The following is a 15,417-nucleotide window of genomic DNA, read 5'->3' as shown; positions in this document are numbered from 1 at the left end:
GAAGACATATGACTGTTTCTAAATAGAAGGCTCATCAGGTCCAGATATACTAACTTCAGCCTTTCTTCAACAGGAGATGCAACTGAGCAGGAAACATGATTTTGAAATTCAATTCATGTTCCTTAAAGTGTCAAGAACTTACTTAGTATATGCATTTCAAACAGCAGTGAGCCACGGAGCAAAACTAAGGGATGGAATAAAAGGAAGAAGCTTCTCTTTTCGTATCTACCTACAGGGTTTCCCCAACCCAACTCATTAATTCCGCCTAAGAGGGGGAAGATCCTGCAGTTCCTAGAAGTGTTGAAGTACTGCAGCAACTCAATAATATTTTTCTTATTCCTACCAAAGCACAGTACTATATAAAATGAGTGGTGCTAATTCCAGGTACAGGAACAGATGTTGTCCTTGAAGCTTGGGAGTGTGAGGACCCTGGCTTAGAAAGGGTAAATGTACCACTCATTTAAAAACACCGAAGGAATGGCAGATGACAAGAATGACAGATCCCAAGCATCAGCACTGGCTGCTGCATACTTAGACAGCGAGCAACCTAGGTGCAAGTTGCTGGGAGCAGCTGCTCCTTAAGGGCTTATTTGGAAAAAGAAGGCAGCTGGGTTAAGTGCTACCCTGTTGATAGGGAATGCAGGCCCAGGGATTACACAGTGGGCTGTGGCTCAACAAAAATCTGTTATTCCTGTTCAAAGGTGGCCTGTAAAGCACAGGAAGAGCAAGACATGGAGAGCAAGCAGATACATGGCCACTAGGAGAGGCAAATGGGTCCGGGAATAGAAGAGAGGGTGTAACAGGCGTCGTAGTCCAACGATACGAGTCTGGAAGAGTAAAAGAGAGACCAGTCAGTACCAGGAATGGGTATGTCCCTAGCTGCCTTCACCAAGAGCTCTCCAGACCATGAAGGTAAGTTTGTTTAAGCTAATGGGCATGAATCTTACCAAACCCATTCCACTGTCATATTTGACCTCTAAAGCCAATCCTCAGTGAAATATTCCCCTTCCCCTGCTCTCTGCAGGTTCCTCATGAACCAGTTCTCTCCAATTCTGCCTGAAAAAGGGCAACAGAATGCAGGACAACTCCCTTTAACATTAGGTCCCTACAAATTTCTAGCCACTCCAAGTGAAATAGAAACAAATGGATCAATGGTACTTTTCTGCTAGAGCCTCAAGCTACTAGGAATCCTGATTCACCCTCTGGCCTGGAAGAAGAAAATTATTTCTTTGTTGTGTTCTTTCACCCTTGCAGCTGAAAGGACTTCTGAAGCTGTTGAACAAACTGCTATAGAGTGACCTTACTATACAGAGGCTCTTCCAGGAGTCCTCAGACAATGTAACATCTACTGGCAGAGTTTCAGTAGGAAGAAAAAAATGGCTATTCTAGTAAAAAACCCCAAGCGTGAGCACAGAGTAGCATCCAGCTATGGTTCTTGCTATAATTCTGATGATGCTGCTCTTAAAAGCACCACCTGCAAGTCTTGAAGAGACCAGAGGGCAAACTCTTCAGCAGAGCTTCATCCTTAGCAAAACAGGACAGGTGACTGTCAGCTGTCGTTCAGCACAGTGAATCGCTCCACTTTGGTTCCCAGCCTGACTGACGCAGGTTTGAAAGACAATGAGTGAGGAAAAACTGAGATGGTTGCTAAATAAAGAGGCAGACTCTCCAGACATCGCAGAAGCTGGAGCCAGTAACACGTATAATTTTTATGCATGAGATTGCATATTGTTTGCATAGACTTTGCCTGTTTGCTCACCACTGAGGCTCTGAATATTCCACAAGGAACCTGGGACCACGTTTTAGGCACAGACAATGCTGGCCTACATTTTAGTGACCTCTGAAATTTAGTCTGCTTCTGCAGACGGTAGCAGAGTCACAATCAGAGCAGTATGTGGCTTTTGGCATGGAAAAACAGAGCAAGACAAGAGCAGAAACCTACACAAATCTGAACAGATTTAAATGCGCCTACAGAAGGCTTTAGCTGCTATAGGTTCACAGTTTTCAGTTCACATTTTCTTGCATCAGCCAGGGCTCACATCACTGACAGCTGTGAATGTAAATTCTTACTTTGCTGAAAGTATTATCCATGGTGTCAATCAGCAAGGAATGCTCATGACCTGGAGTCATATCAATGCTAGCACTTAAGGAAGACGTCCACTCACTTGACTGTAACCTGCCACAAAAAACATGAAATTAAAACCAGTTTCTTATGATGCCCCAAACCAACACTGTAGACAAGCTTAGAAAAGGACGTATTTTTTCAAAAAGTAATCAACCATTGCAAGCAAGCCATGGCCTCACTTGACAAGAACCAGTTTCATTTGTACAACTGTAGTGCCCCCTGAGCTCAAGGTGAGCAGGACTGGGTAATCCAACCAGCACTAGTCCTCCTTCCTCCACCAGGAGGCTGGTGAAACCCTAAAAGAGTAGGCACATTGTGCTCTCTATGGAAGTTATACTTGCTCAGTGTCAGCCACTTCCTGTGCCCATAGTCATGGCCATAGTCAGAAAGAAAACGTAAAACTTCCATACTCTATGATGTGCAGATTACCATTCCTCTCCAGTAGAGAGGACAATTCAGGTTCTCGCAGTGGAGTCTTTTCTTACCTAATTTATATCCCGTCACTTCAAAACTCACTACTTTTTTGGTGCTGGTTTTTTCCTTTTGCCTTTCAGGAATTTCAAACTCTTCAAATTAACTGAGGTCTCTGTGTTCAACATGAGGGCTTTCAAGTGAAATTTCATAGTGTGTGACTTGAAAGAAGCCAGTGCGGATGATTTAACTGTGTATTTTAAATTCTATGAAATTATTTTGGATGCCAGCTCTGGTCCCAATAGTGCTGGTTTTTGCTAACTATTTTCTAGTGACAGATATTCAAGATCGATAAGATACTATTAAAGGATGAAATGCAGAAGCAGCACTGTCAAATCTTTGGGCTAGCATTAGTTTGTGAAGTGAAATTGATTGAAGGAGGCTTTCATAGACTTTAACGCTAGAAAGGGCTACATTTGTCTGAGTTGTTTAGCAATTAACAGGGAACTTAATCCAGAATTCTTCCATACAGACCATTATTTCTTGGCTAAGTCAGCATGTGTATCAGAAGAAAGCCATTGGTTTTGTGTAAAAGACTCCAATAGTGAGGTGTATTTTACCTACCAGGAAATGCACAGCACAAGTGCCTACAATCAAGTTACATGACAAAACACACTTTCATAGTCAACGAGGAGAAGGAGGCATTTCTAACATGCGACTCATTGCATCCTAATCCTAACATCTAGTCTAGGTCAGCTTCCTTTTCTCTGCCGACTATAAGGGCATCTGTCAAATAACCTGAGATACAGTGTATTGCGTATAAATGGCAAGGTTTTGGTAACAGGGAGCTGCAGGGGACAGCTGTGTGACAAGAGGCCATGAAGTGCCCTGTACCACTCACAGCTGGCTCCAGCTGGGTTGGCAATGGATGACGCTTCCTTGTGTGCCAAAACTACAACCAGAGGAGCTATGGTGCCTCTGCTCAAACACATTTAACAAAGGGTGGTAGCTTCCAGGGGAAGGAGGAAATGAATAAGAAACAAGGAGCAGCAGAGAAAAATCACTACGTAATGACTCCAGCCTCCTACAATGCCCTTTGCCTCACCACAGGGACTGTGTAATGTGTGGTGCAGACAAGGGGACTGGATACTAGGAAGCGGGGTGGAGAGGTGTCTAGACTGAAGTTGATCCTAGGGAAGGTGGGGGGAAGTGTCTTCCCTAAGTGTTTAATTGTTTCTCAATACCCAAATGAATGAAAAGTTTACGTTAATCGCCAATATGTTAAAATTGAGTGACATTCTTTAAGTTAAGACTGTTTTGCCCATGACACACAGGTGCTTACTGAGGAGACAGATTCCCTGGAAGTATGAAAACTCCTCTTCTGCCTTCACCCAATTCCCAGTCTCCAAATTATATTTTCCAGTAGTTAATTTAACTCATTGGGAAAGCTGGCATCTCTTTTCTAGTTAGAATTTGTCTTTATGTCTAGTCAGTTGTCTCATTCTATCTTCTTCTACAGTTGAAGGATAGCCTAAACATCAAGAAAACACTTTTTTACTGTAAGGGTGACTGAGCACTGGCACAGGTTGCCCAGTGAGGTTGTAAAGTCTTCATCCTTGGAGATATTCAAAAGCCATCTGAACATGGTCCTGAGCAACTGGTTCTAGGTAGCCCTGCTTGAGCATGGGCATTGGACCAGATGACCTCCAGAGGTCCCTTCCAACCTCAACCATTCTGTGATTCTGTGATAGACATGGTATAGTCATTTCTGTGTCCCCAGCGACATTCAACAGAAGGATGTAATGAAGTGCAGATGAAAACAGAGCTAGGATCACCATACTTTTATGGTGACACTGTCTGTTTGCTCAAGCTCCCTTACCTCCTTATCTGATCCTGTGCTGCAGACAGTGCCTCCTCCACAGCAAAGCGATGGTCCCGTTCTTCCTCCAGCTGCTCCTCTAAATACCTCAGATCCTCCTTTGTGCTGCTATGTAAATGTTCTGTTTCAGACAACCTGTCAGAAAATAACCAAGCATATCCCAAAAAAGGGCTAATTCACAAACTATTCTGTTTCTATTGTATTAACTGATGCAGTATGTGAACAGACTCCAACTCCCACTTCACACAGAAGACTTAGTTATATTTTATTAATGTATTTAAATTATTTGGAAAGCAAGAGAGAAGATAAATCTCTTGAAGCTTCTATGTCACATCAGGAAGGAGTTCCTTGGCTCTGTCATCCATGGTCCCACCTTCTGAAAATTATTTTGAAAGGGTATGAGGAATCATGTGCTAGATCTTAGTTCCAGAAGGTTACAAGGAATCATGTGCTAGGTCTCAATCCAGACAGTCTCAGGCTAACAGCCTTGAGACCAGGACCACTGATATACTTAAGCAGTTACTGAGGACCCAGCCCATCAAATCAAAGATGCTAGTTTGGGCGGTGATGGTGCACTGGAATTGCTGCTGCATGTTGTTTCTTCCTTTTTTGAAGTTCTATCCAAAGAGATAACTAATGACAGCTGTCAAGTACATATAACAGTTCCTTTACTTCCACAAGGTCCTAGTGTGGAACTGAACTTCTCCAACATTCTGACAGAAAGTAACAGAAATAGGCTTATCACTAGCCCCAAAACCTCCATCAGGACTAACAGCCCCACCCTTGTTTTCTCAGGTTTTCTTTACCTCAGCTGCAACTCCTGCAGTTCTGGTGTGTAACTGCGTCTCTGAGGCTCATTCTTTTCTTGGGGTGCTCCTGGAGCAGCATCTGTGGCAAACAACTCCTGAAAGAAAGCATGAATGTATGGCAGATAGCACTGAATGAAGAGGATAGAAAGTAGCTACAATGCTGCACAGTTAGTGGAGCCATCTGCAATAAGCTTTTCCCTGCCTTGCACCAAGGAGGCCACCCTTACCATGCCCTTGTCTGCAGACTGCAGCTCCTGGATGGTTCAGAACCTCATTGTAGTGCTGATGGCTCTCGCAGATGTTCCGACTGCTACCACGCAGCTGGAGGGAGAGGGCATTTTTCTCCTCAAAGACCTGAGATAGCTGAGAAGAGAATGCAACTGCTAAGTAAAGAACACATTTTTGTGACAGCGGAATTGTTCTCTGTGTAACTGAGGGTAAGAATTCTATTGAGAACATGGGGAACTGCCACACTGCACATTGCTAAGGTCCAAAGACCAGTGATAATCTCCAACAGTAGCTTGTGGCTAAGGTTTCCAGAACAGGGTCCCAAAACATCAACACGATGTACAGAAGAATACGTTTCCAAAACAAGATTTCTCAAGTGCTGAGATTGACCTAAACCTTTCAGAAATATAATCAATAAATTATGATTTTATATTCTTGCTTTCTCCTTGAATGCAGCTCTCTTTCTGAAGATTGCTAAATTCTGAGTCTTCCATTTCAATGTGGGAATCAGACTGCTTGTGATTCTGTACTGAAATACAGAAACTTTTTCAAGCTCGCTGGCAACACTGAAGATTACAAGCATGCCTCCCAAAGAAGGGACTTCCTTCAGGAGTCTAAAAAGCAGGAGGCTAGAAAGAACTCCTGACAATAGAAATGGAATCTAGAAATTACTTTCTTCACATAATCTCACTCTCTGGTCCCTTTGTCTGGTCTCCTCCTCTCTCCTGTCCCCCCCATCTTCCCACTCTCCCCTCCATCTTTCCCCCCTTATGTCCCCCTCCCAATCTGTCCTCTCTCTCCCCTCTTGCCTTCTCTCCTCTCTTTCTTTCCTCCCCTCTCCCTCTTCTCCTCTGTCCTCTTCCCTCCTCTGTGCCCCTTTCTCTCTCTGGTCACTTAAGAGAAAGGGCACTAAAATTCAGTGGCAGAAAAGTTGCTGATTCAGACACTACTGTCACTGATCCTCCTGAATGTGATCTATATATGGCCTGGAATATCCTTCTGGTCCATTCAGGTCAGCTGTCCCAGTTGTGACCTCTCCCAAGCTCTTGCCCACCTCAGCCTACTCACTGCAGGGAGAGCAAAGGGAAAAACGGAGGCCTTAATGCTGTGCAAGCACTGTTCAGCAATAGCTAATACACTGGTGTGTTATCAACACTGCTTTAGTCACAGATCTGTAACACAGGACCCTAGGAGCTGCTATGAAAAAAATTAACTCCATCCCAGCCAGCTCCTGTACACAGAGCTTTTAACATCGTAACCCACAGTATTCACACTGGGAAACTAAGGAGCTATGAAGTAGACAAACGAACTGCTACATTTAAGTCAAAAACTGGCTGGACCACTGTATTCAAAGGCAATGATCAATGGCTTGACAGCCAGCAATGAGCAGAGTACTCCTGGGGCCTACCTGAGGCACATGTTGCTCAGCACTGACAGCAATATAAGTTATGACATCAGTAAATTTGCAGCCAATATTGAATTTTGGGGAGTGGCTGACATGACAAAGAGCAAAACTTCAGTCTGGAAGGACCATGAGAAACTTGAGAATTGGGACAACTGAAAACTCAGGTTCAATAAGGAGAGGCAATACCCATGTATCAGTACAGGATGGGAAGAGACTGCCAAGGCAACAGCTTTGCTGTAAAGGACCAGGGAGTTACAGCAGCTGCCCAGCTGAATACAAGCCAAGTGTACTCCTCATTGTGAACAAGGCAAACTGTCTACTGGGCTGCTTTAGGAGAAGGAAGGCCAGTAGACTGAAGGAAGTTATTACCTGCTCTCTTTGGTATGAATAAGACTGTACCTGGAATACTGGGACTGGTTTTAGGTCACTCATTTTCAGCTGCGGAGGTCCCAATTGACTAGAGGTTAGCAAATGCGATGCCTATCTACAAGAAGTGCCAGAAGGAGGATCCAGGGAACTAGAGGCCTGTCAGGCTGACCTCAGTGCTGGGGAAGGTTATGGAGCAGGTCATCTTGAGTGCCATCACATGCATGTACAGGACAACCAGGTGATCAGGCCCAGTCAGCATGGGTTTATGAAAGGCAAGTCCTACTTGACTAATCTGATCTCCTTCTACAACAAGGTGACCTGCTTAGTGGATGAGGAAAAGGCTGCAGCTGTTGTTTACCTAGACTTTAGTAAAGCCTTTGACACCGTTTCCCACAGCATTCTTCTGGAGAAACTGGCTGCTCATGGCTTGGACTGGTGTACTGTTCACTGGATAAAAAAATGGATGGATGGCCAGGCCCAAAGAGTTGTGGTGAATGACGTTCAATCCAGTGGCAGCCGGTCACAAGCGGTGTTCCCCAGGGCTCAGTATTAGGGCCAGTTCTGTTTAATATCTTTATCAATGATTTGGACAAGGGGATCAAATGCACCTTCAGTAAGTCTGCAGTCTGGAAAGGCTAGATCGATGGGCTGAGGCCATCCATGTAAGATTCAACAAGGCTAAGTGCCAGGTCCTGCACTTGGGTCATGACAACCGCATGCAACGCTACAGACTTGGGGAAGAGTGGCTGGAGAACTGCCTAGCAAAAAAGAACCTGAGGCTATGTCCTGGTTTCAGCTGGGATAGAGTTAATTTTCTTCACAGAAGCTAGCATGAGGCTATGTTTCGGATTTGGGATAAAAAAATATTGATAATATACTGATGGTTTGAGCTGTTGCCAAGCAGTCAAGGACTGTCCAGCTTCTCGTGCTGGCCTGCCAGCAAGAAGGCTGGGGATGCATGGGAAGCTGAAAGGGTACATAGCTGGGACAGCTGACCCAGGCTGGCCAAAGGGATATTCCATACCATATGACATCATGCTTGGTATATAAAGCTGGGACGAAGAAGCGGGACGGGGGATGACACGCGGACGTTCGGAGGTATGGCATCTGTCTTCCCAAGAAACCATTATGCGTGATGGAGCCCTGCTTTCCTGGAGATGGCTGAACACCGTTGGGAAGTGGTGAATGAATTCCTTGCTTTGCTTGTGTGCACGGCTTTTGCTTTACCTATTAAACCACCTTTATCTCAACCTATGAGATTTCTCACTTTTACTCTTCTGATTCTCTCCTCCATCCCACCATGGGGGAGCGACCGAGTGGCTGCATGGTGCTTAGTTGCTGGCTGGGGTTAAACCACGATAGGGTGTTGGTCGACAGCCAGCTGAATATGAGCTGGAAGTGTGCCCAGGTGGCCAAGAAGGCCAATAGTATCCTGCCTTGTATCAGCAATAGTGTGGCCAGCTGGGCTAGAGAAGTGATTGTCCCCCTGTGCTCGGCATTGGTGAGGCCACACCTTGAATACTGTGTTTAGTTTTGGGCCCCTCACTACAAGAAAGACATTGAGATGCTGGAGCGTGTCCAAAGGAGAACAACAAAGCTGGTGACCAGGTGGCCAAGAAGGCCAATAGTATCCTGCCTTGTATCAGCAATAGTGTGGCCAGCTGGGCTAGAGAAGTGATTGTCCCCCTGTGCTCGGCATTGGTGAGGCCACACCTTGAATACTGTGTTTAGTTTTGGGCCCCTCACTACAAGAAAGACATTGAGATGCTGGAGCGTGTCCAAAGGAGAACAACAAAGCTGGTGAAGAGTCTAGAGCACAAGTCTTATGAGGAGAGGCTGAGGGAACTGGGTTTGTTTAATCTGGAGAAAAGGAAGCTGAAAGAAGACCTTATCGCTCTCTACAACTGCCTGAAAAGAGGCTGTAGCAAGGTGGGTGTTGGTCTCTTTTCCCAAATATCAAGTGATAGGACAACAGGAAATAGCCTCCAGTTGTGCCAGGGGAAGTTTAGATTCAACATTACGAAAAATTTCTTCACCAAAAGGGTTGTCAAGCATTGGAACAGGCTGTCCAGGGAAGTGGTTGAGTCACCATCCCTGGAGGTATTTAAGATGCGTAGATGTGGCACTTAGGGACATGGCTTAGTGGTGGACTTGGCACTGTTAGATTAGTGGTTGGACTCTGTAATCTTAAGGGTCTTTTCCAACCTAAATGATTCTAAAATGGATAGAGAAATGGGAAGAAGTTCAGGAAAAGGCTGCTGAGATCAGCAAGCGATTGGAGTACATGATACCTGTAAGAGCTGGGCTGCTTTAGCCTGCTAAAGAGGAGGCTAAAGGGTCATTTTACAACAGTTGACAATTAAATTAAAGGGTGTCATAAAGTAGACACAGCCGAACTGTTTTTGATAGTGGCAGAAAATATAATAAGGGGCCATAGCCACAGACTGTGGTTTGGAAGAGTCAGACTAGACATTAAGAAAAACATTTGCATTAGAAGTGTAGAACAGCACTGGACAAAGGCCCAGAGAAGTTCTAGAATCTCTATTCTTCTACCACTCAGCTAGGCAAGGTAATGGGTGATCTGATCTAATGTGGGCGACAGTGCTGCTTTGCGCAGCAGAAGGATGTACTAGATCATCTCCAGACGTCTCTTCTAACTAATATTTCTGATTTTGTGTTACTTCACTAAATGTCCACAAGAACAGAAAGATTCATTACTGCTCCCTGAGACCTACTGAAGCCTACCCTCTTCCCCATATACCTCATCCCAGACTCTGCAAGCAAGTATAAGATATAATCAGTACCTTGCTGTTTAACTGCTGAATTCTGAGCTCTTTTTGGTGCAGTTCTTTCAGGCTGTCACTTAGCTGGGCCTGGAGATGTTTTGTCTCTGTTTCTAGGCTTGAAAAGTCCCCTCTCGGAACTTCTGAAGAAATCTGCCAGGGAAAGAACAATGAAAAATATACTGCACACATGACAACCCACTCTTGTATTTAGTCCTCTCTATTTACTATTCCAAGGTCAAAGCCCAACATTATTCCTAGGACTGGAACTTGATTTGCTCAAGCAAAACAGCAAATGGGAAATAAACAGAAAAATCCTAAAAGCCATCTGAAAATCCAAACAATTATGAAAGGTCACTGAACTTGCACATACGACAGGTCCTTCTCAAAAGTTATTTTAAAGCTGTCTACAATACAGGAAGGAAAAAAAAGTGTATGAATGAGAACAAGAAAAACAAACAAAAAACCAAAGCAATGTCCACACTGCTCTCATTCAACATGGACTAAAAGGCTAGCACTGAAGCATTTTCCTGGAAAGCATCACATGCCTATTGTTCTAGCTTTTTCTTTGCAGATATGCATGTGTCTGTCAAAGGGATAAGGGGAGATTTTCTCCCTCCTCCACTGACATAAAAGCTTCTCACTTGAACATTGCAGATGTGGGCAGGAGAGTTCTTTCCTTGCTCATAATGTAAAGGTATTGTACATGCAGCATGCATGTATCCTTCCCTAGACCAAGCAAAATACTCAACACATTCCACTGCACTTTTAGGACTGTGATACATGCAAAAGAAGGCAGAAAATGCAATGTTCAATCCTCAGCCTCTCTGGGCTTGAGCCAGGATTGTAGATATCTGTCACGGTAAAAACAGCAACAAAAATTCAACAGGAAACTTAAAAATTAGAATGTGACATTAAAAGGAGAACTAAACCAGAAGATCTTAGATTCAAACACAGTGCAAGAAGCAATTCTAAAATAGTCACAAAGACAGACCTGAGAAGTTCCATACTGCTTAGAAGGATCTAAGGTGCCTAGGAAGCCCTATCTCTTTTACTCTCTTTCTTGAAACATTAGGAACTATGAACTAAGGGAAGAGCACAAAGGTATGCCAGAGTTTTCTAAAGGTTTTCAACGATCCAAGTTGCATTGTTGGTATAGTCTTTGGAGGCCACAAAACAAAACCCAATACTGCAGTCTGTACAAGCTGAATACAAGCAACACATGCTACTTGGCTGAATTTCAAGCCTCACATTTCTATGCAATAAAGAATCTGTGTATTTGCACCCACCTTTGTTTTGTACTGCTCCTCTACAATTTGAGACTTGCGGAGGGGCAGTTTCATTTCTTGCATGATCCTTTGTAAATGGCTCAGTTGCTTGTCTTTTTCTGATATGACCATCAGGTACTGCTCCTTTATGCTGCTGTTCTGCTTTTCCCAGGTAGTTTTCTCTTGTCTGCCAAGTACAACACAAAGGAAATTACCAGGAAGTTACCAGTATCACTTAAGATATCCAGGTATCCAGCTCAGAATGAGCTGAGGATGATTCTATTTCCTATCATTACCCCATGCCAGAAAGGAAATTTTATAACTAAACCAACCCAACCCAACCCACTTAAGTACAGGAACCTTAAAAGCAGGTTTAAGGAAGTATTCTCTATTTGGCTCAACACTGCAGATTGTTCAGTGCTCACACTTTTGGTATTCCTGGATGTTGTTTTGATCTTGCTGTACAGAGAGTTTTGTCAAGCAAGTCACTGACAATGCCACTTGTCATCACAACATTATCACTGCCTCAGTCAAATATGCACCAGAACCATAGCATTGATCCCAATATACAAATCCGAGGCCTTGGCTTCATTTACATTGTAGAAACCAGACAGGAAATAAATGTCCTTTTCTTTTATCAGGAGATAAATAAAATTGTAAGCTGCTTCAAACTGTATGAGATCTGAAGTGTTAGTTTGAGGGTCAGATTGTGGGCAGTCGGAGGGGGAAGGAGCACTACAAGTTTTTATACCACTTTGGCCAAAGATAAGGCATACATCTTTTCACAAAAATACCACATCCCTTTAAATCCAGGTTCAGTCATTCTTAGGTGGATCTCTGAAGTACCTGAAAGGATTTTTTCCCCATTTTTAGAACATACCATATTTGTTTGACTAGTTTTAGGCCAATTGGAGACGACAATTGACTAGATTTGAATTACAGACTTCTTTAAAAATAGAAGACATACAGCAAGTGAAACAAAGGATTAGATAGTCATACAAAATGAGTACTTCCTAAACAATGTATCAGTGGGATAATAAAGGGTGTTCATCATCAGCTTGGAATTGAGAGTTCTGTAACTATATATATAAGCTCCAATACAAGAAACAGCATAAATTTACCCTCAAACAAATTGTATTTGCCACCACTGGATGAAGGAAATAAAAATTAAAAGGTCATTGATCTATTTCACACAGGCATTTCCTTCCAATATGTTGGGCTGTAATCCTTCATCCTACAGCTGAGGCAAAACCTGAACAAGGGAAACATGTGCCCAGTCCTGAACAGGGCATAGTGATTTAGTCACAGCTGACACAGGTAAGGCTGAGGTTCTCAATGCTTTCTTTGCCTTCTGCACACAATTGCCTTTTGAATGAAAGAAATGGCACATAAGCATCTCTGAGGCAGTATGAAGACAGACAATTCTCACCTAAGCTGCTGGAGTTCCTGCTGGTAGGAAATACTTTCTTGCTTCAGCTGTTCTTGGAGACGGTGCTGTTTATCTGCATCTTGTTGATATTCCTGCAGTTGTGCTTTTAAGCGAGAATTTTCAGCTGATTCTACCCCAACTAGTATGTATTGCTGCTGCAGATTCTTCAGCTCTCTCACCTTTAATTAAAAGGAAGTATCAGAGTGTATGACTAATAAGCAAGCAGCTAGGATTATTACTTAGCAGTGTTTAAGACCATTTCTCACTGTGTCACCTGGAGGAAAAAAGTCACGTTCAGATGATAGAGAAACTAGAAATTGAATGAGTGATTCAGTCTAATAAAAACTCCTTACGATAAAACCCTGAGAATTCCATTGTTAATCAGAGTAGTGAGTTTTAAGACTTTCCATGAAGATTTGACATACATTAACACAAAGACCCCGGGCTAAAATATTAATTCCCTTATTCCGAGGAAGACAAAGCAAGACGGAAGGAGCTGGTTAAGTATAACTCTTGAAGTTGGTATTTACTGTAAACCACGGCACTGAGGAACTAAAATCCTTTTCACAGTCTGCTCAGACTGGAATTAGAAATAAGTTGTCATTACACATCCATCACTGCAATCAGTTTTCAAAGACAAGAAGACATGACTGACTCTGGAGACAGGGAAGTACTTAATGAGTCAGGAGATACCTCTACTGAGGATCTATCTTAGTATTAGCAGCACTACACATATGTCCAAGTTCAAAAACACAGCAGTAGAGGACACATAAATCTACAAATAACTGAGATATAAAATGGACAAGAAGGAAGATGTGTTTAAGACAGTAACACAAAGTCTGTTGTGAATTAACAGATGGGAAAACTAAGACAGACTAAGCGAGAGCGAAAAATGATTGTAAAAGTCTGTCATCTGACCAGCAACTAGAACTCTGAAACTTGCTGAGCCACATTGTGCCAGAGGCTATATAGAGACACATTAAGTATGCAAGCAAGGATGTCAAAATGAAGCTGCAATACCTTGTACCTGTCTTGACAATCAGCTACCAAGAGGAGAAACAGACCCAAGTCTTTGCTGTAGTCTCTTCCAGACTCACAGAATCTTTGGGTTAAAAGGGACCTTTAAAAGTCTTGTAGTCCAACCCCCCTGCAATGAGCAGGGACACCTTAACTACAGCAGGTTGCTCAGAGCCCCGTCCACTCTGACCTGGAATGTTGCCAGGGATGGGGCATCTACCACCTCTCTGGGCAACCCGGGCCACTGTTTCACCACCCTCATTGTCAAAAATTTCTTCCTTAGATCTAGTCGAAATCTGCCCTTTTTTAGTTTAAACCCATTACCCCCTGTCCTATTGCAACAGGCCCTGCTAAGAAGTCTGTCCCCATCTTTCTTCTAAGCCCCCTTCAAGTACACCTAATACTGGCAGGCTGCAATAAGGTCTTCCTGGAGTCTTCTCTTCTCCAGGCTGAACAACCCCAACTCTCTCAGCCTGTCCCAGAGGAGAGGTGTTCCAGCCCTCTGAGCATTCTTCCTCCCTCTGAGGTTCCTCTGGACCCTCTCCAACAGGACCATGTCCTTCCTGTGTTGAGGGCCTCAGAGCTGAATGCAGTACTCCAGGTGGGGTCCAATCCCGTCCCTCAACCTGCTGGCTATGCTGCTTTGGATGCAGCCCAGAATACAGGCCTTCTGAGCTATGAGCGCAAATTGCCGGCTCATGTCCAGCTTTTCATCCACCAGTACCACCAAGTCCTTCTCGGCAGGGCTGCTCTTCATCCCTTCATCCCCCAGCCTGTGCTGATATTGGGGTTGCCCCAACCCAGGGGCCGGACCCTGCACTTGGCTTTGTTGAACCTCATGAGGTTCACACAGGCCCATTCCTCAAGCTTGTCCAGGTCCCTCTGGATGGCATCCTGTCCCTCAGGCATGTCAACAGCACCACTCGGCTTGGTGTCACCTGCAAACTTGCTGAGGGTGCACTGGATCCCACTATGTCATTGATGATGATATTAAAGAGTACTGGTTCCCATACAGACTCACAGAATCACAGCATCATTAAGCTTGGAAAGGACCTTTAAGATCAAGTCCAACCATCAACACCAACACGAGCCACCGGTTTCTCCAGGAGAATGCTGTGGGAGACACTGTCAAAGGCTTTACTAAAGTCCCGGCAGACAACAAAACATATGGATCCCTGAGGAACACCATTCGTCACTGATCTCCATCTGGACATTGAGCTGTTGACCACTACCCTCTGGATGCAACCATCCAACCAATTCCTCGTCCAACAGTCCACCCATCAATCCATCTCTCTCCAATTGAGAGAGAAGGATGTTGTGGTGGACTCTGTCAAAGGCCTTACAAAAGTCCAGAGAGACAACATCAGTAGTTCTTCCCTTGTCCACTGATGTGGTCAATCCATCATAGGAGGCCACCAGGTTGGTCAGGCAGGACTTGCCCTTGGTGAAGCCATGCTGGCTGTCTTGAATCACCTCCCTGTCCTCCATGTGCCTTAGCATAGCTTCTGGGAGGATCTGTTCCATGATCTTCCCAGCACAGAGGTGAGGCTGACGGGTCGGTAGTTCCCAGGGTCCTCCTTGCTGTCCTTTTTAAAACTGGGTGCAGTCTTTCCCTTTTTCCAGTCTCCAGGGACTTCACTTGACTGCCAGGACTCTTCAAATATCCTGGAGAGTGGCTTGGTACCTGCATCAGC

The 15,417-nt window shown here is 44.1% G+C and overlaps 1 protein-coding gene across 1 annotated transcript in view; it reads right to left on the bottom strand.

The window, feature by feature from the left end:
• Positions 1–695: 695 nt before the first annotated feature.
• Positions 696–15,417, bottom strand: part of LOC104627521 (golgin subfamily B member 1-like) — a gene marked incomplete at its 5' end in the record, with an annotated part of 40,226 nt that continues 25,504 nt past the window's right edge. The window contains 9 exon segments of the mRNA XM_010295814.1: positions 696–827; positions 2,071–2,176; positions 4,416–4,550; positions 5,222–5,319; positions 5,452–5,485; positions 5,487–5,587; positions 10,031–10,162; positions 11,299–11,464; positions 12,707–12,885. Of these exon segments, the coding sequence (XP_010294116.1) occupies positions 696–827; positions 2,071–2,176; positions 4,416–4,550; positions 5,222–5,319; positions 5,452–5,485; positions 5,487–5,587; positions 10,031–10,162; positions 11,299–11,464; positions 12,707–12,885 (1,083 nt within the window).

Source organism: Phaethon lepturus, unplaced genomic scaffold, assembly GCF_000687285.1.
Source record: "Phaethon lepturus isolate BGI_N335 unplaced genomic scaffold, ASM68728v1 scaffold10481, whole genome shotgun sequence".
Taxonomy (NCBI): Eukaryota; Metazoa; Chordata; class Aves; order Phaethontiformes; family Phaethontidae; genus Phaethon; species Phaethon lepturus.
This window is presented reverse-complemented; position numbering and strand designations above follow the sequence as displayed.